This window comes from Helianthus annuus, chromosome 5 (genome assembly GCF_002127325.2).
Source record: "Helianthus annuus cultivar XRQ/B chromosome 5, HanXRQr2.0-SUNRISE, whole genome shotgun sequence".
NCBI lineage: Eukaryota > Viridiplantae > Streptophyta > Magnoliopsida > Asterales > Asteraceae > Helianthus > Helianthus annuus.
This window is the reverse complement of record NC_035437.2, coordinates 133,449,592-133,473,129: the sequence shown is the minus strand read 5'-3', so window position 1 is coordinate 133,473,129 and position 23,538 is coordinate 133,449,592. Positions and strand designations below refer to the sequence as shown.

The following is a 23,538-nucleotide window of genomic DNA, read 5'->3' as shown; positions in this document are numbered from 1 at the left end:
ATAAATAGCATCAACCAAGAGTTGATCTTCAATGACATGCCACCAAACAAAAATATCACACCAAAACACAGGATGCCACTAAGCAGTTTCTTCTGAAAAGGACAGGATTTATGTAGGAAAGTTGGCATCTAACTAAAGTACTCAAAAAAGGTTCAAAACGCCAAAACAAATTTAAGAAGATAGAGGCTGGTGATAGTGAAGATTCGGAAGGGAAATTAGATATAACAACCCTAAACCGACACCCTCGTAATATTTTTCGACACCCTAAAAATATTTAAAATACTACAATATGTCCTAAAATACCCCCCCCCATACGTAAAAACGGGCCCTGAATACCTTTTATATATTTAAAGTTAATTAAAATGGAATTTTTGGGTTCAGGCGGGCCGCGTAAGCCATCCCCGAACCCTTACGCGGGCCGCGACAACTTAAAGGTCCAGCAAACCCCGGTGTTGACACGTGTCACGCAACGTGTTGACCCTAGTCATGACCCGGATCACCTATGGCCTAGTCCACCTACTAGGCGGGCCTCGTAGCCCCTTGGCTACTCCTACGCAGGCCGCGAGAAGGCCCAAATTAGGCCCTATATAAAGGAGGCATCGGATCTTCAGTCTACTCGCTCATTTCTTTTCTTTCTAATCGAATTCTGAAGTAGTAGAAGCTATACTCGGGTCTAATACCCCCTAAATAGCGAGGTTCTGCTTTGTTGTAAGTATCATAACCCCTGGATACGTATTAGATATTCTGCCCGATTGATCTAGGGTTCCATAACGGCTGTCGTGGTTTTGCCCGACGTAGTCGTTGGAATGCCTTCTCGAGGAGGGTATTGCTAATGTTAAAATGGGTTATTATACTAACACGCGTGCATTTGTGTAATTTATAGATTGTCACCAGGAAACCCTAAAGGATAATCTAAGTCAACAATGTGAGTAATCTCCTTTTAGTAAATTGTTTTTACAAAACCTCACTTAACTAATTATACATTAAGCAGTCATTGAGTATTTGTAAGGATACAATTACAGTCGGTAAATTTGGGGTTTTGTATACAAAATTTGTTACTGCCTTGCGAGGAGTAACATGACCATAAGTCGGAACAAAAGTACCATGGGTGGTAATTGATATGACTTGGAAACAAATGTAATTGCGAGACCGCCCTCAATACTGCACAATGGTTTTTATCAAAACTTGATTGAACTGGGATTTACTCACCAGTATTTCCCACTGACAAAATGTTTTTAAAACGCGTTTCAGGTAACAAGATGTAAAAGCCATATAGAAGCCAGCTGGACAGCATTGAAGGCTTGGAAAAGTGGCAATAAAGTTACCTAAAATAAATAGATGTTTTTATTAAATAAAAATAGGATTTATTCCTATGAAAATGTGTGTACTTAAAACTTGGGTTTTATCCCATGTGTTTAATATTATGAAAGCGTGGTATTTTACTCTGATAAAATATTTCCTAACTACGGTCCTGATGTAAAATCCGCTGCCAAAATAGACAAAAACAGGATACCACCAAAACTGGCCGCGGCCGCCCGTTCCTGGGTTTGTTAAAAAGGTGACGGGGGTTGCGACAAAAGGTGGTATCAGAGCTAAGCCTCTGATTCAGCCACAGAAGTGTTCTGCTGACACCAAAATTTAATTTGTTAGGAAATAAATTACGGGAATACGTGCATAATTGTACTTTCTTGTTATGTGTTATTTAACTATTTGTTAGTTTACAGTATGAGCGACCAAGGACCATCTGACGCGTACCGTCAATTGTCTGGTTCGCCTAGAAGCGAAGGTGCCTCTTCTCAGCCTGCCCTCTCGGGATACTCTACTGATACGGAAGAAGAAATATTCGTATTTAAGGCTCAATCTAAAGAGCCATTTCCTCAGAAAAAGAGGGGATGGTTCAGTAGGGGAGCACACGAGCGTAGGAAGCGTATGAAAAAGTTACAAGAACAGAGAGCACTAGCCACAGCTAAAAGAGAAACCGATGCATATGCCCAGGATATGCTTAATAGGGGTATAGCCAATATCCACATCTTAGCAACCACTGTAGCTGACCCTAACCTGGAGCAAATGTTAGCACCCCAACCACAAGCACCATTTCCTGACCAACCGATGGAGATAGAAAACCCAGAAAATCAAGTAGAAATGCATGATTTTAATCCGGAGGAAATACCTAGGGTACACGCACCAAATCCCTTAGACCCAAATTACAACCCATGGTGGGACGACAACAGGGACTTTGTGCAACGCTACCCGATACACGAAGACGTGCCCATGCAAAACCTAGGAGCCTACCCAGGGTTAGATCCTCTAGATCCCTATTTCGATAATGATGTATTCATTAGGGAGATTCTAGAAAACCCTTACCCATACCAGGCCCCTACACCTCCATACCAGGAACCCGCACCCCAGATTCCGAACCCGGTCCTAGAACCTGCACCCCCAATGAGTGCAGAAAACGTACAAGAACTTAGGACATTCGGTGAGGAAATTTTAGAAAATAGTGAAAGGATGAGACAGGTGGTAGAGCGACTCGTCTGGAAGTACGACGAGCGCAATACGGATTTCTGGATGAATCCATATCCATGAATGGGATGGTGAAAATGGTAGTAATAATAATAATAATAATAATAATAATAATATAATAAAATATGTGTGTATGTGTATGAAAAAAACTACGGATGCCTATTACTATTAGTGTAACTTTAAATTTCAGTCGGTATTGTAATTTTAATTTCAGTACTACTGGTGTGTAATAGATGCATCTTATATGAATAGAGTAAAGTCGCAATGATCGACGCTTTTGACCAAAGTGCGTGTCATATAATTGGCTATATTCAATATTATTTGTGATATTAATATGTGGTAAATGTCTAAAATTTAGATGGACAATGAAGTGAATCAGGAAAACCAGAATGATAATATCCAGAATGACAACAACCCGAATAATGATAATCTGAATAATGAGAATCTGAACAACAATAAAAATGGAAACCAAGTGGATAATAGTGCCATCCAACACATAGTGGCACAAGGAATCATAGATGCAATGCCATTTATTATCCAAACTGTTAAGGAAGCATAAAATAAAAGTAAGCATAGCAGTAAGCGACCAAATGAACCGGAACACAGCGTAAACAATGGACCCGTACTTCAAGTGCCCATTCCCAAAAGAAGAAGAACCATGCCATATGGTTGTTCTTATAAAGAATTCTGATCCTGCAAACCAATAGAATTCTCGGGCAATGAAGGACCCATTGCAGCTCTATGCTAGATAGAAAAGACTGAGGCTGTTTTAAAAATAAGCAAATGTGCTGAAGAAGATAAGATAATGTTTGCCTCTAATCTATTCAAGAACTCGGCCTTAGAATGGTGGAACACTATCCTCCAATCAAGAGGAAGTGATAGGGTCTACAACATGGAATAGGAAGAATTTAAAAATATGGTAGAAAGGAAATTCTGCCCTCCCAACGAAAAGGAACAGAGAGCGAATAAGTTTCTAAACCTTAGGATGATTGGGGTAGATAGTAAGGGTTATACTACCACATTGTTTGAATATGCTAGAATAGTACCAACCCTTGCATCACCTGAACCGGTATTGATCTCCTGATACATCTGGGGATTAATTGTAGAAATTAGGCATGTAGTTAAGGCAGCTAGACCCCAAACCATAGAAGAAGCTATGGAACTAGCAAACACCTTGACAGATGAATTAATCCGTACAAGAGAAGAAGACCAGAGGAGAAACCTAACCCAAAGGCTTACTCAAGAATTCTGTTTCGGGAATTCCAACCTTAGGAATGTAGGTTCTACCTCTGCACCATGCTGCAAAGCCTGCAAAAAGAAGCATTCAGGGAGATGCTCCCCTTACTGCAATTTCTGCAAAGTACCAGGGCACAGGGAAGAAACCTGCAGAAGGAAAACTACTAATGGACTGTGCTTCGGTTGTGGAGAAAAAGGTTACATCAAGCCAAATTGTCCGAAAATGGCTCCAGCTGCAAACAACAAGAACACTAAAAATGCTAGAGCATTTGTTCTAACTGCAGACGAAGCCAAGATGATTCCAGACGTGATAGCTGGTACGTTTTTAGTTAATGATGTTTTTGCTAAAGTATTATTTGACCCTGGTGCAAACCAAAGTTTTATCAATACTTCGTTTTGCAAACTTCTAAATCAATCATTAACTAAACTCTCCCAAGAATGTTTAGTACAAACAGCAAATGGAGAAACCGTTAAAATTTCTGAAATCTTGCAGGGAGCAAGAATAGAAATTTTAAACCAAAAATTTATTGCAAACCTTTACCCAATGAATCTGGCAGGATTTGATATTGTATTAGGAATGGATTGGTTAATAGCCAATAAAGCCAGTATTTTGTGTGATCAAAAGTCAATCCAAGTAAATTCACCGAGGGGTGAAAAGATCACAATTAAAGGAGATAAACCATTTAGATCCACAAAATTCATCTCTGTGATGAAAACTGAAAATTGTATAAGAAAAGGATCTATAGTGTATTTGATTTCCATAATCACTAACACTAAAGGAAAAGAACTAAAAGACATTCCAGTAGTGTCTGAGTTTTCAGATGTGTTTCCAGAAGAGTTGCCAGGGCTACCGCCGGACAGGGAAGTTGAATTCAGAATTCACCTACTGCCAGGGATAGCACCAATTGCCAAAGCACCTTACCGGTTGGCACCCGCTGAAATGCAGGAGCTGAAGAAACAATTAGATAAATTTATGGAGAAAGGATTCATACAGCCAAGCTCAACGCCATGGGGAGCGCCGATACTATTCGTCAAAAAGAAGGACGGATCGATGCGTATGTGCATTGACTACTGTGAATTGAACAAGGTCACGATTAAGAACCGGTACCCATTCCCAAGAATCGATGATCTGCTCGATCAACTGCAAGGAGCTCGATTTTTCACTAAAATCGATTTAAGATCAGGATATCATCAACTAAAAGTACAGGAAGAGGACATCCCTAAAACCGCATTTAGAACAAGGTATGGCCATTATGAATTTACTGTCATGCCATTTGGTTTAACCAATGCCCCAGCCGCATTTATGGACATAATGAACCGAATATGTAAGCCATATTTGGATAAATTTGTAATTGTCTTCATAGATGATATTCTAATTTACTCTAAGAGTAAAGAGGATCATGCAAAGCATTTGCACGCACTTCTGAGTCTATTAAGAAAGGAAAAGCTTTACGCCAAATTTTCAAAGTGCGAGTTTTGGTTAGAGCAGGTACAGTTTCTTGGACACTTAGTCGATCATGAAGGAATTCATGTGGATCCCACAAAGATCGAGGCAATTACCAAATGGAAAACCTCTGAATCACCAACCGAGGTTAGAAGTTTCTTAAGATTGGCCGGTTATTATAGACGATTTATTCGAGATTTTTCTAGAATAGCCATTCCCTTAACCAAGTTAACCTGTAAATCCATTAAGTTCGAATGGGGACCAAAACAAGAGGAAGCCTTTAGAATTCTTAAGGAAAGACTAACCCATGCACCCATATTAGCGTTACCAGAAGGAACTGAGGACTTCGTAGTCTATTGTGACGCTTCTAAGTTAGGTTATGGATGTGTATTAATGCAATGTCAAAAGGTTATAGCTGACGCATCTAGACAACTTAAGAATCATGAAGAGAATTATTCAACCCATGATTTGGAACTGGGAGCCATAATTTTTGCCCTTAAGATCTGGAGACATTACCTTTATGGTAGTAAGTTTACCATATTCATTACTCATAAGAGTTTAAGGTATGTTTTCGGGCAAAAAGAGCTGAATATGAGACAAAGACGCTGGATGGAGATACTTAGTGATTATGATTTTAATATCCAGTATCATGCAGGAAAGGCAAATGTAATGGCTGATGCTTTAAGCCGGAAGTATCATGAAAAGCCAAAAAGAGTACGTTCTCTTAAATTAAATCTACAAGTAGATTTAAATGATTAAATTAGAAAAGCACAAGATTCAGTAATCAAGGATGATACTGAAAATTTAAAAGGAATGATTAAGGAATTAGAACAAGGAACAGATGGAATTTGGAGATTCCATAAGAAAAGAATGTGGATACCTAAATTAGGAAACCTTCGTCATCGTATATTAGAAGAAGCCCATAAGTCTAAATATACGATGCATCCAGGAAATGATAAGATGTACCAGGATTTAAGGAAAAATTTCTAGTGGATAGGAATGAAGAAGGATATAGCAGCTTATGTTTCTAACTGTTTAACTTGTTCACAAGTCAAAGCTGAACACTAGAAACCCTTAGGTTTGTTACAGCAACTAGAAATGCCAGTATGTAAATGGGAATTGATAACAATGGATTTTGTTACCAAATTACCCAAAACAAAAAAGGTAATGATACAATCTGGGTGATTGTAGATAGGCTAACCTAGTCAGCTCATTTCTTACCAATGAAAGAAACTTTCAGCATGGAACAGCTAGCTAAATTATATGTAAATGAAATTGTTTCATTACATGGAATACCTTTATCAATTGTTTCTGATAGGGATAGCCATTTTACCTCTCCTTTTTTGGGCAAGTTTCCAAAAAGCAATGGGAACCAAGCTGAATCTCAGCACAGCCTATCATCCTCAAACAGACGGACAAAGCAAAAGGACGATTCAGACAATGGAAGATATGCTTACAGCTTGTGTAATTGATTTCAGAGGTAATTGGGACGATCACTTACCGTTAATAGAATTTTCTTATAATAATAGTTATCACACAAGTATCAATACTGCACCCTTCGAAGCACTTTATGGACGAAAGTGCTGAACCCCAGTCTGTTGGGCAGAAATTGGGGAAAAACAACTATCTGGACCTGAGATAGTGCAGGAGACAACCGATAAGATCATTCAAGTCAAGGAACGACTGAAAGCAGCACGTGATCGACAGAAGAGCTATACTGATAACCGAGGCAAACCATTGGAATTTCGAGTAGGAGATAAAGTATTGTTAAAAGTCTCTCCTTGGCAAGGAGTGGTAAGATTCATCAAACGAGGAAAGCTAAGTCCCAGGTATGTTGGACCTTTTGAGATTATTAGAAGAATAGGACCTGTAGCCTATCAGCTACAACTGCCAGAGGAAATGGCAGGAATACATAATGTATTTCATGTATCTAATCTCAAGAAATGCTTAGATGATGAATCACTTGTAGTGCCTCTTAAGGACATAGAGTTAAATGAACAACTCAAATTTGTAGAGAGGCCTCTACAGATTGAAGACAGGAAAGTCAAGAATCTCAAGCACAAGAAATTAGTTCTAGTCAAAGTGAAGTAGGACTCCAAAAGAGGACCAGAATACACATGGGAACTTGAATTGGAAATGCAAAGGAAATATCCACACCTGTTCCAGTAGATCTCGAGGACGAGCTCTAAAATAAGGTGGGGAGGATATAACAACCCTAAACCGACACCCTTGTAATATTTTTCGACACCCTAAAAATATTTAAAATACTACAATATGTCCTAAAATACCCCCCCCCATACGTAAAAACGGGCCCTGAATACCTTTTATATATTTAAAATTAATTAAAAATGGAATTTTTAGGTTCAGGCGGGCCGCGTAAGCCATCCCCGAACCCTTACGCGTGCCGCGACACCTTAAAGGTCCAGCAAACCCCGGTGTTGACACGTGTCACGCAACGTGTTGACCCTAGTCATGACCCGGATCACCTATGGCCTAGTCCACCTACTAGGCGGGCCGCGTAGCCCCTTGGCTACACTTACGCGGGCCGTGAGAAGGCCCAAATCAGGCCCTATATAAAGGAGGCATCGGATCTTCAGTCTACTCGCTTATTTCTTTTCTTTCTAATCGAATTCTGAAGTAGTAGAAGCTATACTCGAGTCTAATACCCCCTAAATAGCGAGGTTCTGCTCCGTTGTAAGTATCATAACCCCTGGATACGTATTAGATACTCTGCCCGATTGATCTAGGGTTCTGTAACGGCTGTCGTGGTTCTGCTCGACATAGTCGTTGGAATGCCGTCTCGGGGAGGGTATTGCTAATGTTAAAATGGGTTATTATACTAACACGCATGCATTTGTGTAATTTATAGATTGTCACCAGGAAACCCTAAAGGATAATCTAAGATAGCAATGTGAGTAATCTCCTTTTTGTAAATTATTTTTTACAAAACCTCACTTACCTAATTATACATTAAGCAGTCATTGATTATTTGTAAGGATACAATTACAGTCGGTAAATTTGAGGTTTTGTATATAAAATTTGTTACTTCCTTGCGAGGAGTAACATGACCATAAGTCGGAACGACAGTACCGTGGGTGGTAATTGATATGACTTGGAAACAAATGTAATTGCGAGACCGCCCTCAATACTGCACAATGGTTTTTATCAAAACTTGATTGAACTGGGATTCACTCACTAGTATTTCCCATTGACAAAATGTTTTTAAAACGCGTTTCAGGTACCAAGATGTAAAAGCCAAATAGAAGGCAGCTGGACAGCACTGAAGGCTTGGAAAAGTGGCAATAAAGTTACCTAAAAAAATAGATGTTTTTATTAAATAAAAATAGGATTTATTCCTATGAAAATGTGTGTACTGAAAACTTGGGTTTTATCCCATGTGTTTAATATTATGAAAGTGTGGTATTTTACTCTGATAAAATATTTCCTAACTACGGTCCTGATGTAAAATCCGCTGCCAAAATAGACAAAAACAGGATACCACTGAAACTGGTCGCGGCCACCCGTTCCCGGGTTTGTTAAAAAGGGGACGGGGTTGCGACATTAGATTACCATTTTTTATTTTTTTATTTTTATTTTATATTGTTTTGATATCAAGTTATATGTTGTTTTGTTATCTAATTCTCTATAAATAAAATACATTATTATATAAAGCGCCAAAAACTACAAACACCAAAAACGCTAGAGGTATGAAAACTGGGAGAACGGGTGGTGGCAAAGCACCTTGTAAAATGTATTAAACGCCAAAAAAAATTGGTCTTATTGTAATCTTATGAAAATATTAATGACTCGTAGTGAATTATTATACAAAACAACACAAAACGCCAAAAAATTGACCAGAAAACGCTATAACGCTAAAAAATTATCTATGTGACACAAAAACAATTAATTCAACGCCAAAAAGTTTAATAAATACAATTAATGCCAAAAAAAACTTAGACGCCAGAAAATATTATACCGCGTTGGGAAAATAAAAGAAGATTGAAAAGAAAAAAACCCCTCCGCCCTTCTCTATGTCGCGGGACACGTGTTGGGCCAGGATGCGTTCTCACCGTTCTCACACTTTTGAGCATTTTCTCCTTTCACTTTCATCTAATAATTCCTCACCAAACGTGTGGAGTTCCTGCACGTTTTCGGTATTCAAGGGTGGTGGTGGTGCTGGTATCGGGTCAGGGTACGGTGGTACAGGTTCCTCATACGGGTATGGGTTTTCTAGTATTTCCCGAGTATAGTGGTCGTTATCCCAATATGGATGTAGAGGGTCAAGATTTGGGTATGGTGCTACAGGGTTAGGTATAAGTTCCTCCCGTGGGTAAAGTTCTCGATAATCCCTATGGTCGTCATTTCGTGGATCGTAAGCTAGAGGGTTTGGTGCTGGGACTCTAGAGATTTCGTTTGGGTCGAAGGCAGGTATTGGAATCTGGTCTCCTGGGTTAGGTTCGCTTTCCATGGGTTGAGTTGGAAACAGTGGTAGTGGTTGTGGTGCAATGATTTGTTCTAAGTTTGGGTCTACGGCTGTGGTAGCTAATATGTGAAAGTTAGCTAATCGCCTATTGAGTATGTCTTGAGTCTGGGCATTCATTTCTCTATTTGCTGCTGCTAAAGCTCATTGCTGCTTCAACTTCCTCATTCTCTTCCTACGCTCGTGTGCTCCCCGACTGAACCATCCTCTCTTTTTGGTAAGGAATGGTTCTTCGGATTGTGCCTTAAATATGAAAATGCCCTCTTATGTGTTAGCTGAATACCCCGAGGGGGTACTCTGGGAAGAAGTTCCATCATCTCTAGGAGAACTAGACAGTTGACGATAGGCGTTCGATGGTCCTTGATCACTCATACTGTAAACTAACAAATTGTCAAATAACACAAAACAATAATATACAGATATGCACGTAATCCCATAGATTATTTCCTAACGTAATGGGTAAAATTTTGGTGTCAGCAGAACACTTCTGTGGCTGAAATCAGTGGTTGTAGCTCTGATACCACCTTCTGTTGCAACCCCCGACCCTTGCCCCTGAAGGCGGGCGGCCGCGGCCTACTCAGAGATGGTGGTATCAGTGTTTATCATTAATTTGGCAGCGGAAATTTCATCAGGACCGTAGTTTGGAAAAATATTTTATCAGAGTAAAACACCACATTTTTATAATAGTAAATACATTGGGATAAACCCAAGTTTTCATTACAAACATGTTTGTAGGGATAAACCCTAATTTATTGAAATAAAACTTCTTCTTTATTTAGGTAACTTTTATAGCCACTTTTCCAAGCCTTCAGTGCTCTCCAGCTGGCTTCTATTTGGCTTTCATATTTTGCTACCCGAAACGCATTTGAAAACATTTTATCAGCAAGAAATACTGGCGAGTGAATTCTAGTTTAATCAAAACAGGTTTTATCATTTTACAGCATTGAAGGCGATCTCGCAATTACATTTGTTTATCTCTACTTTAATTACCACCCATGGTACTGTCAATCCTAACTTGTGGTAATGTTACTACTCACAGTGTACTAACAAATTTTCTATACAAAACCCCAACATACCGTCGATAATTGTAGAATACAAATACTCAATCACTGCTAAATATAATTTAAAACAATTGAGGTTTTGTAAAAATAACTTACAAAAAGAAGGATTAACTCACATTGCTAATTTAGGTATTTTCCTTGTGACTTCCTGGTTATAATCTAATTAATAAACAATGCACACGTGTTAGTATAATAACCCAAATTTACATTAGTTATACCCTCCCCCAGACAGAACTCCATTGACTGAGTCAGGCAGAGCCTCGACATGCGTTACGGAGCACTAGATCAATGGGGCAGCGAATCTAATATGTAACAGGGGTTATAATACTTACAACGAGGCAGAGCTTCGCTAATTAGGGGGTATAATACCCGGGAATTACTTTTACTACTTCAGAAATTGAGAGAGAGTTGTGAGAATTGAGTGACGAAAACTGAATCTCGAATTCGCTATTTATAGGGCCTGATCTGGGGTCTCTCGCGCCCCGTGACGGAGACAAGGGAGGCTTTCGCAGCCCGCGAGCTAGGCTAGGGTAGGCCCAAGCTTGGCTGATTCGACCCTAGCTTCGACACGCGTGACGACACGTGGCAGCACTGGGTTAAGCTTGGTGGCCAGGCTGTCGCGCCTCGCGACGGACCAGGGGTAGTCTGCCGCGCCACGCGACAGACTTAATATATTGATTTTATTTGATTTTTGTTAAGTTAAAGGTATTTCGGGCCCACTTCTCGTATACGGGGTGTATTTTAGGATGGACAGGGATTATCTAATAAATTTTAGGAGGGTTGTTATAGTCAACATTAATGGTAATTAGGGTTTTTGTTAGAGGTTGTGCTTCACTATACAACTCGCCTGAGGGCAACCTATATATCATAAATGGGTGCAACGTTGGATACCAAGCGATTAGGGTTGCTGTTAGAGGTTGCACCTCACTGTACAACGTTCCAGACCTAGGTTATAGAACGACTTTTAATTGATCATAGTATTTCAAAAAGGAATTATGTGAACGTATGCACACAATGCTAATAATATTCTGAATATCTATTATTCTTTAGCTGCCATACAAATGATGCATTTCCATAAATTCCAAGCACAATTTGTGTATCTATAAGGTAGTGTTTGGTATGCAGAAATGAGAGGTGGAATGGAATGAACTATTGCAAGGGAATGAAAAAAATTGTGTTTGGTTGGTCAATGTAATGGAATCATCCATTACAAAAGTCATTCCATTCCCTCAAATTCATTCCATCCACTCCCCCTGTTTTCTTTTCCATTCCATTCCCTCTCTCAGCCTACGTCACAAACACCGCCCATCACCTCCACCGTCTACCACCACCACCTGCCGTCGTCACAACCCGCCACCAACCAACGCCGACCACCACCACCGTCCTCCGCCGCCACCGCTGCCCAGCGCCACCGCCATCGACTACCATCGCTGCCACCCACCATCGCAAACCACTACCACCCCGACCATTACCGCCACTCTCCTCCGACCACCACCACCATTCTCCGCTGCCACCATCCGCTACCGTCCACCACCACTACCCATCGTCGTCGCCGCCGCCACCACCAGTCGCCACCATCGTCGACCACCATCGCCGCCACCTGCCACCACCTACCACTACGGCCACCCTCCTCCAGCAACCACTACCATCCTCCGCGGCACCTCCCGCTACCGTCGACCACCACCACCCACCGTCGTCGTCGCCACCACCATCGACCACCATCCCCGCCACCCGCAACCACCGACAACCGCAACCCCGACCACTACCGCCACCCTCCGCCGACCATCACCACCATCCTCCACGGCCTCCACCCGCTACCGTCGAGTGTCCACCACCACCACCCACCGTCGTCGCCACCACCATCGTCGCCAGCTGCCACCGCAGACCACCGCCAACCCCGACCATCGTCGCTACCACCACTAACAACCGTCACCCACCTACCATCGCCACCGACCACCGCTACCACCGACCACCGCCACCCATCGTTGCCACCACCACTAGCCGTCACCAATCACTGCCACCACCTATCGCCGATTTAATTCATTCCTCTTTTCTTACCTACCAAACAAAACAAGGTAATGATTTATTCCTTTCCTGCACTGTAACCAAACAAGACTATGGAATGTAATGATCCATTTCATTCCTTTGTTCATTCCATTACCTCACCCATTCTATTCCCTCATGTATTCTATTACACCATACCAAACAGACCCTAATAGCCCGTATATACCTACATGGCTTTTAGAAACATACATTGCTAGAACTTTTATTTTTGACTCATTTCATATGTTTTTCATTAGGTGCACCATTCTTTTAAAATGCTAACTACATTATTTTCATTAAGATTCATTGTTGTTTTTGATATACTAACCATAAGCTCATAGTTGTGTGCTGAAAAATCTATTATTAATATTAGGTATATTTTTAGGTGATCATTAAAGATATATCACATAGAGAATACAAGGAAATATGAATGAAGACAACCAATTTACACATAGTACACAATAAAGTTATGGGTTGTCAACATCTAGGGATGATTTAATGTGAGATTTTGGAGGATCTGAAAAATCAACGTTGCCTAGGTTTTCTTTAACTATGAAGTTGTGTGTAATGCATTCACGTCTACCACCACATTAGCCCAAAAGGCAGAGTGAAACACTGCTCCTAGGGCGTGATGGGCGGGTAGGTGTCACGAGTCATTGTCATGGGGCGGATTATGACCATTGGAAAAGAGCCGATGCCTCCCTCACCTTTACTAAAAAAGTAACTATAAATTTAAACCTATAAATAACTCCAAACCTTTCTACTTCCAATAAAAATTGACACCCACATTTTACTATAAGATCTCTTAAAGCTCTCTTTAATTTTTTTTTTTTTTTTTACAAAAATGGATATTTCATCAACATTTCTCGGGATGCTTGGTAACATTGATTTTCAAACAACAGTCATAGAAACAAATTAAGCTGACTATGTGTATCTGCCTTTTGAACGTACATAGAATTGTTATTTAGTATATATTTTTATGATTCGTACTATATCACAACATGTGTGAATTATGTACTTCCCCTTAACTGGCGGATCCAGAAAATCTTTTAGTAGGTCCGTTTTATATATTCTCACTATTTTTTTTTTCAAATCATACAAGGTTTTCACTATTTTTTTTTTCATTTTTTTCAAACCGAGTGGGTTCATATGAGCCCACAAACTAGGGTTGGATCCGCCATTGCCTTAACATTGCTATCATCGGTGAAATAATTAATTCCCAAAGATTGAGTTGTTTATTTAACAAATACTTAAACCCTTAATTTACCAAAAGTGTGAAACTCATGTTTTGCGTTTATTGACTCTTATCTAAATTCACTTTTTTGAACCGCGGAACTTCTATATATAAAATAAGAAATCAACCCCCGACATTTACAATATTACATCATGGATATTAAACTCACACCACTTGTCCTAATTAATGTCGTCATACTTAAATCTACTTTTAATCCAAAAACAAATTCTCTTTGATTAGATTGTCGGTCATGTGAAGTAAATGTGATGATTATTGAAGATCTTCTCGTTCCTGACTTTCAAATCTCCCAGGCCGCAACCAAAAGAACCGCTCCAATAATCTTCTTCTAATCCTTAGAAGCGTTCATCTCCAATGCCAAACCAAGAATATGTTGAATCAGGAGCTCCCGATCTAGATATGGAATTTTAAGCCAAACAATAATCGACCACCAAATGGATTTAGCTACCCAACAATCCCATAAAATATGATAAGTGGTCTCCTCCCTCAAACCAGGTGGTGGGCGGTTTTGAACGCCCACATCCACGCCCTGACAAACTGGGTTCAACTTGGATGGTATGTGGTTAATGGAGGCTTGATCGGATTTAGCGGCATCATGAAGCTTGAATCTCAAGCCAGCAACCAACAAGATCGACACCACTCCACCTCCAATTGTCTTGCCTCCATTAAAATTGTAGTCGTTTAAGGATTGTTTTAACAAAGCCAACGGTTGGTTGACCTTCAGTTCCAAGTCCATTGAACAGAAGTCGACAACACCATACAATCATTAACTATGGCTAATTCTTTATTTAAGGCTATCTTGAATATGTGCTTTCTCCTTTACCAACAACTCCCTTAAAATTCTTACACGGTGACATATTTTATCTATATATATTAATAAATGAGATGATGTGGGCTATATGTCCTTGAATGGTGAAGCCAATTTGATGATGTGGCATCTATTTGTTTAGTGGTCTTTGATTTTGGGAGGGAAATGATGGAATCTCTCAATAAACAAAAAACTTTCATAAAACACAAACCAAAAACCTAAAGAGACGCGGGATCCGGAATTGTCTGGGCCGGTTTTTGGATCCATATAAAAGCATCTTTTTCCATTCATAATTCCTAACCCTAATTCATTCTTTCACTTTCTCTCTCTGGCTTCACTTTACATCGTCTTCAAACTTGGATCTATCATTGCCTTTTTCATTCTTCTGATCATCTTCGTTTCAACATCATTTAGGGTATTTTTTCATCTTTCTATCTACAACGAGCAGGTATGTGAACAACATCAATGTTTCAAAGAAGCAATTTAGGGTTTTAACTAATTTCTCAATCGCAATCACTATTTCAAATCTCAAAGACCATCTGGAATCTAAAGAAAATATTCATTTATTTCTCTTTGTTTCAGCCTTTCGTGATGGCTATTTAGGGTTTAGTGATTCAGGGTTTAGTGGTAGCTATGGTTCATATTGTCTAAGAATTATTATGATCTAAGAACGAGTGGCGGTAGGGTTCTGTAACGTTTTTAGGTTTACTCAGATGCAAGCAAAGTACTATAATCATGTATAAGTGTGTGAGTGATTTTAAATCTCTTGTGAAGTCCATATTTTCTGTGTAATGGTTGTCATTTTTTTCCGTATGATCAATTGAAACGAATATGGTATGTTTTGATCTTTTTTGCAGTAATTTTCGATGTGTGGCATACCAGGTGTTCGATGAAATGTCTATAAGAGTTTTGATAGGATTTGTGTAATAGAGATACAATTTTGTTTAGGGAATTTGAATTTTTTATGTGCTTTTGATTGTGTAATTGATGTTTTGCTTCAGTATTGCATTTTTTAACAAATTAATATAGTATGATACAATAAACGTATAACAAATCCTTAAGAGTTAAAAAAAAGTTGTCATTTTTTATGTTTTGGTTTACCTTAGTGTGGTGTAGGCTCAAGAAACCTATACCATAATTGCATTATTGTTTGGGTCCAAGATATTGACCTTTGCTTACTTGACCAATGCAAACTTGAAATGGTACCAGGTGTAATTACAAATTATTCGACTTCAACTTTTGCTGAGATATTATGTGATAAAGATAAATAGATGTCAAGCTTTTTCTTTAATCGGTGGGAGCCATGCCTCATATTACAGTGCTTGCATAAGCCTGTGATGGTTGTTACTTGCTACAAGTGGCAGTTTGAATGGGTTTGGTATAGGTCAAAACGGGTTTGGGTCAACACGGCTCCATTTTAGTATATACTTTGAATTGTCAGTGGGTTGTTAAGGGATCAATTTTGTTGCTTCGGATTACAAGCTATATGAATTTTAATAAACATTATTTTTTCAGATTTATTGTAGATTCAGGAGGCGTTTGGGTGTAAATTCTTATGTGGTGAATTGTGGATACATATCGTCACTACGAAATGTTTTGTTTCTTCTAATACTCACAATTTTATTTACTTTTGTAGGTTATTGAAAGCACTTATTCGTAAGTTTTAATTACATGAAGGCATTCTTTGGTTTCGAGTGGAGATATAGCAAGAAGAAATGCTCCAGTTTTACAAAAAGAATATGTGAAGAATTCTTGACCTCCATCAGCATTTACTAAAACTTAAAACCAATTGACAAGGTAAAGCATCTGGTACTTCACAGTTTGGTCATTTTAGGTCCTGTTTGCTCAAAAAAAACAATGGATTTGGTTTTAAAACCATAGCCGAACATACAGATATGAGATAATAAGCTTTTTTTTGTAATTAGTATCATTATTTAGATGGCGTTTCTTTATCGTTTGGTTGGAATAAACATGGCACTCTGGTACAGACTATGTGAAAAATGGTGAGTTCACGCAAGAATAATTCAATTCATCCATGTTTTTTTTATTTAAATTTCATCGGATACTAATTTTTAACCTGTTATAGACTTTGTATAATCTTGAGGTGATGTGGATTGATTTGGTTTTATATCTATTTCTATGCTCCAACACATTTCTCCCCTTTGATTCATCTTGACAACATCCTGGTTTCTCTCAATTGATTCATCTCCATTCATTTCATTTGTCTTTTTAATCTTAATTGGAAACCCTAAATCAACTATCATTCTTTGTTCCATTCAAACTATTCGGATTCAACCATCGAATCGGTATGTATTTTAATCTCACAATGAAGCTTAAAGTGATGATTCTCAGTCTAACACACGTGAAATCTTTTGGTCCGACGCAATGATTGAAAACATTCCGATAAGTTTTTTTCGATCTATAATCTAATCCACATATGTTTTTTCGTTAGATCAGGGTACAATACATGAGGCTATTGAGATGTTGGTTGCATGTGGATGTGAGACGAACGACAGTGATGGTGTTGAAATACTCACCGGTCTTCCACATGACTTCTACAAGTAGGTACACAAGTTTTTTGTGGTAACGAATTTGAATTTTTAATCAATTAATTAACTGAATGTGATTGAAAAAAATGGTAAAAAAACATTATCCTGACTGATTATTCTTGAACTATACTGGGATCTGTTTTATTTTATTTAATTTCTTGAATGAGCTGTATGTTTAATATCTGAAGTTTACGGTAATGACGTTTAATTTTTAATCAATTACCAGGGGTTGATTGAAAAAATGTTAAAAACTTCTTCAGTTAACAATTGATTGTTGCTGAACCATACTAATTTTTTTATTTGTAGCTTTTTATTTATGGAATGAATAGTGTGTTTAATTTCTGAATAATATGGTAATGAAGTTTATTTTTTCATCAATCAACAGTGTTCTTGAATGAACTGAATCTGTAGTTTGTTTATCATTAATTTGGCAGCGGAAATTTCATCAGGACCGTAGTTAGGAAAAATATTTTATCAGAGTAAAACACCACATTTTTATAATAGTAAATACATTGGGATAAACCCAAGTTTTCATTACAAACATGTTTGTAGGGATAAACCCTAATTTATTGAAATAAAACTTCTTCTTTATTTAGGTAACTTTTATAGCCACCTTTCCAAGCCTTCAGTGCTCTCCAGCTGGCTTCTATTTGGCTTTCATATTTTGCTACCCGAAACGCGTTTGAAAACATTTTATCAGCAAGAAATATTGGCGAGTGAATTCTAGTTTAATCAAAACAGGTTTTATCATTTTACAGCATTGAAGGCGATCTCGCAATTACATTTGTTTATCTCTACTTTAATTACCACCCATGGTACTGTCAATCCTAACTTGTGGTAATGTTACTACTCACAGTGTACTAACAAATTTTGTATACAAAACCCCAACATACCGTCGATAATTGTAGAATACAAATACTCAATCACTGCTAAATATAATTTAAAACAATTGAGGTTTTGTAAAAATAACTTACAAAAAGGAGGATTAACTCACATTGCTAATTTAGGTATTTCCCTTGTGACTTCCTGGTTATAATCTAATTAATAAACAATGCACACGTGTTAGTATAATAACCCAAATTTACATTAGTTATACCCTCCCCCAGACAGAACTCCATTGACTGAGTCAGGCAGAGCCTCGACATGCGTTACGGAGCACTAGATCAATCGGGCAGTGAATCTAATACGTAACAGGGGTTATAATACTTACAACGAGGCAGAGCTTCGCTAATTAGGGGGTATAATACCCGGGAATTACTTTTACTACTTCAGAAATTGAGAGAGAGTTGTGAGAATTGAGTGATGAAAACTGAATCTCGAATTCACTATTTATAGGGCCTGATCTGGGGTCTCTCGCGCCCCGTGACGGAGACAAGGGAGGCTTTCGCAGCCCGCGAGCTAGGCTAGGGTAGGCCCAAGCTTGGCTGATTCGACCCTAGCTTCGACACGCGTGACGACACGTGGCAGCACTGGGTTAAGCTTCGTGGCCAGGCTGTCGCGCCTCGCGACGGACCAGGGGTAGTCTGCCGCGCCACGCGACAGACTTAATATATTGATTTTATTTGATTTTTGTTAAGTTAAAGGTATTTCGGGCCCACTTCTCGTATACGGGGTGTATTTTAGGATGGACAGGGATTATCTAATAAATTTTAGGAGGGTTGTTATAGTCAACATTAATGGTAATTAGGGTTTTTGTTAGAGGTTGTGCTTCACTATACAACTCGCCTGAGGGCAACCTATATATCATAAATGGGTGCAACGTTGGATACCAAGCGATTAGGGTTGCTGTTAGAGGTTGCACCTCACTGTACAACGTTCCAGACCTAGGTTATAGAACGACTTTTAATTGATCATAGTATTTCAAAAAGGAATTATGTGAACGTATGCACACAATGCTAATAATATTCTGAATATCTATTATTCTTTAGCTGCCAAATGATGCATTTCCTTAAATTCCAAGCACAATTTGTGTATCTATAAGGTAGTGTTTGGTATGCAGAAATGAGAGGTGGAATGGAATGAACTATTGCAAGGGAATGAAAAAAATTTTGTTTGGTTGGTCAATATAATGGAATCATCCATTACAAAAGTCATTCCATTCCCTCAAATTCATTCCATCCACTCCCCCTGTTTTCTTTTCCATTCCATTCCCTCTCTCAGCCTACGTCACAAACACCGCCCATCACCTCCACCGTCTACCACCACCACCTGCCGTCGTCACAACCCGCCACCAACCAACGCCGACCACCACCACCGTCCTCCGCCGCCACCGCTGCCCACCGCCACCGCCATCGACTACCATCGCTGCCACCCACCATCGCAAACCACTACCACCCCGACCACTACCGCCACTCTCCTCCGACCACCACCACCATTCTCCGCTGCCACCATCCGCTACCGTCCACCACCACCACCCATCGTCGTCGCCGCCGCCACCACCAGTCGCCACCATCGTCGACCACCATCGCCGCCACCTGCCACCACCTACCACTACGGCCACCCTCCTCCAGCAACCACTACCATCCTCCGCGGCCACCTCCCGCTACCGTCGACCACCACCACCCACCGTCGTCGTCGCCACCACCATCGACCACCATCCCCGCCACCCGCAACCACCAACAACCGCAACCCCGACCACTACCGCCACCCTCCGCCGACCCCCACCACCATCCTCCACGGCCTCCACCCGCTACCGTCGAGTGTCCACCACCACCACCCACCGTCGTCGCCACCACCATCGTCGCCAGCTGCCACCGCAGACCACCGCCAACCCCGACCATCGTCGCTACCACCGCTAACAACCGTCACCCACCTACCATCGCCACCGACCACCGCTACCACCGACCACCGCCACCCATCGTTGCCACCACCACTAGCCGTCACCAATCACTGCCACCACCTATCGCCGATTTAATTCATTCCTCTTTTCTTACCTACCAAAAAAAACAAGGTAATGATTTATTCCTTTCCTGCATTGTAACCAAACAAGACTATGGAATGTAATGATCCATTTCATTCCTTTGTTCATTCCATTACCTCACCCATTCTATTCCCTCATGTATTCTATTACACCATACCAAACAGACCCTAATAGCCCGTATATACCCACATGGCTTTTAGAAACATACATTGCTAGAACTTTTATTTTTGACTCATTTCATATGTTTTTCATTAGGTGCACCATTCTTTTAAAATGCTAACTACATTATTTTCATTAAGATTCATTGTTGTTTTTGATATACTAACCATAAGCTCATAGTTGTGTGCTGAAAAATCTATTATTAATATTAGGTATATTTTTAGGTGATCATTAAAGATATATCACATAGAGAATACAAGGAAATATGAATGAAGACAACCAATTTACACATAGTACACAATAAAGTTATGGGTTGTCAACATCTAGGGGTGATTTAATGTGAGATTTTGGAGGATCTGAAAAATCAACGTTGCCTAGGTTTTCTTTAACTATGAAGTTGTGTGTAATGCATTCACGTCTACCACCACATTAGCCCAAAAGGCAGAGTGAAACACTGCTCCTAGGGCGTGATGGGCGGGTAGGTGTCACGAGTCATTGTCATGGGGCGGATTATGACCATTGGAAAAGAGCCGATGCCTCCCTCACCTTTACTAAAAAAAGTAACTATAAATTTAAACCTATAAATAACTCCAAACCTTTCTACTTCCAATAAAAATTGACACCCACATTTTACTATAAGATCTCTTAAAGCTCTCTTTAATTTTTTTTTTTTACAAAAATGGATATTTCATCAACATTTCTCGGGATGCTTGGTAACATTGATTTTCAAACAACAGTCATAGAAACAAATTAAGCTAACTATGTGTATCTGCCTTTTGAACGTACATAGAATTGTTATTTAGTATATATTTTTATGATTCGTACTATATCACAACATGTGTGAATTATGTACTTCCCCTTAACTGGCGGATCCAGAAAATCTTTTAGTAGGTCCGTTTTATATATTCTCACTATTTTTTTTTCAAATCATACAAGGTTTTCACTAATTTTTTTTTTCATTTTTTTCAAACCGAGTGGGTTCATATGAGCCCACAAACTAGGGTTGGATCCGCCATTGCCTTAACATTGCTATCATCGGTGAAATAATTAATTCCCAAAGATTGAGTTGTTTATTTAACAAATACTTAAACCCTTAATTTACCAAAAGTGTGAAACTCATGTTTTGCGTTTATTGACTCTTATCTAAATTCACTTTTTTGAACCGCGGAACTTCTATATATAAAATAAGAAATCAACCCCCGACATTTACAATATTACATCATGGATATTAAACTCACACCACTTGTCCTAATTAATGTCGTCATACTTAAATCTACTTTTAATCCAAAAACAAATTCTCTTTGATTAGATTGTCGGTCATGTGAAGTAAATGTGATGATTATTGAAGATCTTCTCGTTCCTGACTTTCAAATCTCCCAGGCCGCAACCAAAAGAACCGCTCCAATAATCTTCTTCTAATCCTTAGAAGCGTTCATCTCCAATGCCAAACCAAGAATATGTTGAATCAGGAGCTCCCGATCTAGATATGGAATTTTAAGCCAAACAATAATCGACCACCAAATGGATTTAGCTACCCAACAATCCCATAAAATATGATAAGTGGTCTCCTCCCTCAAACCAGGTGGTGGGCGGTTTTGAACGCCCACATCCACGCCCTGACAAACTGGGTTCAACTTGGATGGTATGTGGTTAATGGAGGCTTGATCAGATTTAGCGGCATCATGAAGCTTGAATCTCAAGCCAGCAACCAACAAGATCGACACCACTCCACCTCCAATTGTCTTGCCTCCATTAAAATTGTAGTCGTTTAAGGATTGTTTTAACAAAGCCAACGGTTGGTTGACCTTCAGTTCCAAGTCCATTGAACAGAAGTCGACAACACCATACAATCATTAACTATGGCTAATTCTTTATTTAAAGCTATCTTGAATATGTGCTTTCTCCTTTACCAACAACTCCCTAAAAATTCTTACACAGTGACATATTTTATCTATATATATTAATAAATGAGATGATGTGGGCTATATGTCCTTGAATGGTGAAGCCAATTTGATGATGTGGCATCTATTTGTTTAGTGGTCTTTGATTTTGGGAGGGAAATGATGGAATCTCTCAATAAACAAAAGAACTTTCATAAAACACAAACCAAAAACCTAAAGAGACGCGGGATCCGGAATTGTCTGGGCCGGTTTTTGGATCCATATAAAAGCATCTTTTTCCATTCATAATTCCTAACCCTAATTCATTCTTTCACTTTCTCTCTATGGCTTCACTTTACATCGTCTTCAAACTTGGATCTATCATTGCCTTTTTCATTCTTCTGATCATCTTTGTTTCAACATCATTTAGGGTATTTTTTCATCTTTCTATCTACAACGAGCAGGTATGTGAACAACATCAATGTTTCAAAGAAGCAATTTAGGGTTTTAACTAATTTCTCAATCGCAATCACTATTTCAAATCTCAAAGACCATCTGGAATCTAAAGAAAATATTCATTTATTTCTCTTTGTTTCAGCCTTTCGTGATGGCTATTTAGGGTTTAGTGGTGGCTATGGTTCATATTGTCTAAGAATTATTATGATCTAAGAACGAGTGGCGGTAGGGTTCTGTAACGTTTTTAGGTTTACTCAGATGCAAGCAAAGTACTATAATCATGTATAAGTGTGTGAGTGATTTTAAATCTCTTGTGAAGTCCATATTTTCTGTGTAATGGTTGTCATTTTTTTCCGTATGATCAATTGAAACGAATATGGTATGTTTTGATCTTTTTTGCAGTAATTTTCGATGTGTGGCATACCAGGTGTTCGATGAAATGTCTATAAGAGTTTTGATAGGATTTGTGTAATAGAGATACAATTTTGTTTAGGGAATTTGAATTTTTTATGTGCTTTTGATTGTGTAATTGATGTTTTGCTTCAGTATTGCATTTTTTAACAAATTAATATAGTATGATACAATAAACGTATAACAAATCCTTAAGAGTTAAAAAAAAAGTTGTCATTTTTTATGTTTTGGTTTGCCTTAATGTGGTGTAGGCTCAAGAAACCTATACCATAATTGCATTATGGTTTGGGTCCAAGATATTGACCTTTGCTTACTT

The 23,538-nt window shown here is 39.1% G+C and overlaps 1 protein-coding gene across 1 annotated transcript; it reads left to right on the top strand.

Moving 5' to 3' along the window:
• Positions 1-19,464: 19,464 nt before the first annotated feature.
• On the top strand, positions 19,465-20,310 carry LOC110943636 (extensin-like). The gene has a single exon (XM_022185374.1). It carries the CDS (start codon positions 19,465-19,467, stop codon positions 20,308-20,310), a length of 846 nt encoding a protein of 281 aa, XP_022041066.1.
• The last annotated feature ends 3,228 nt before the right edge of the window (positions 20,311-23,538 follow it).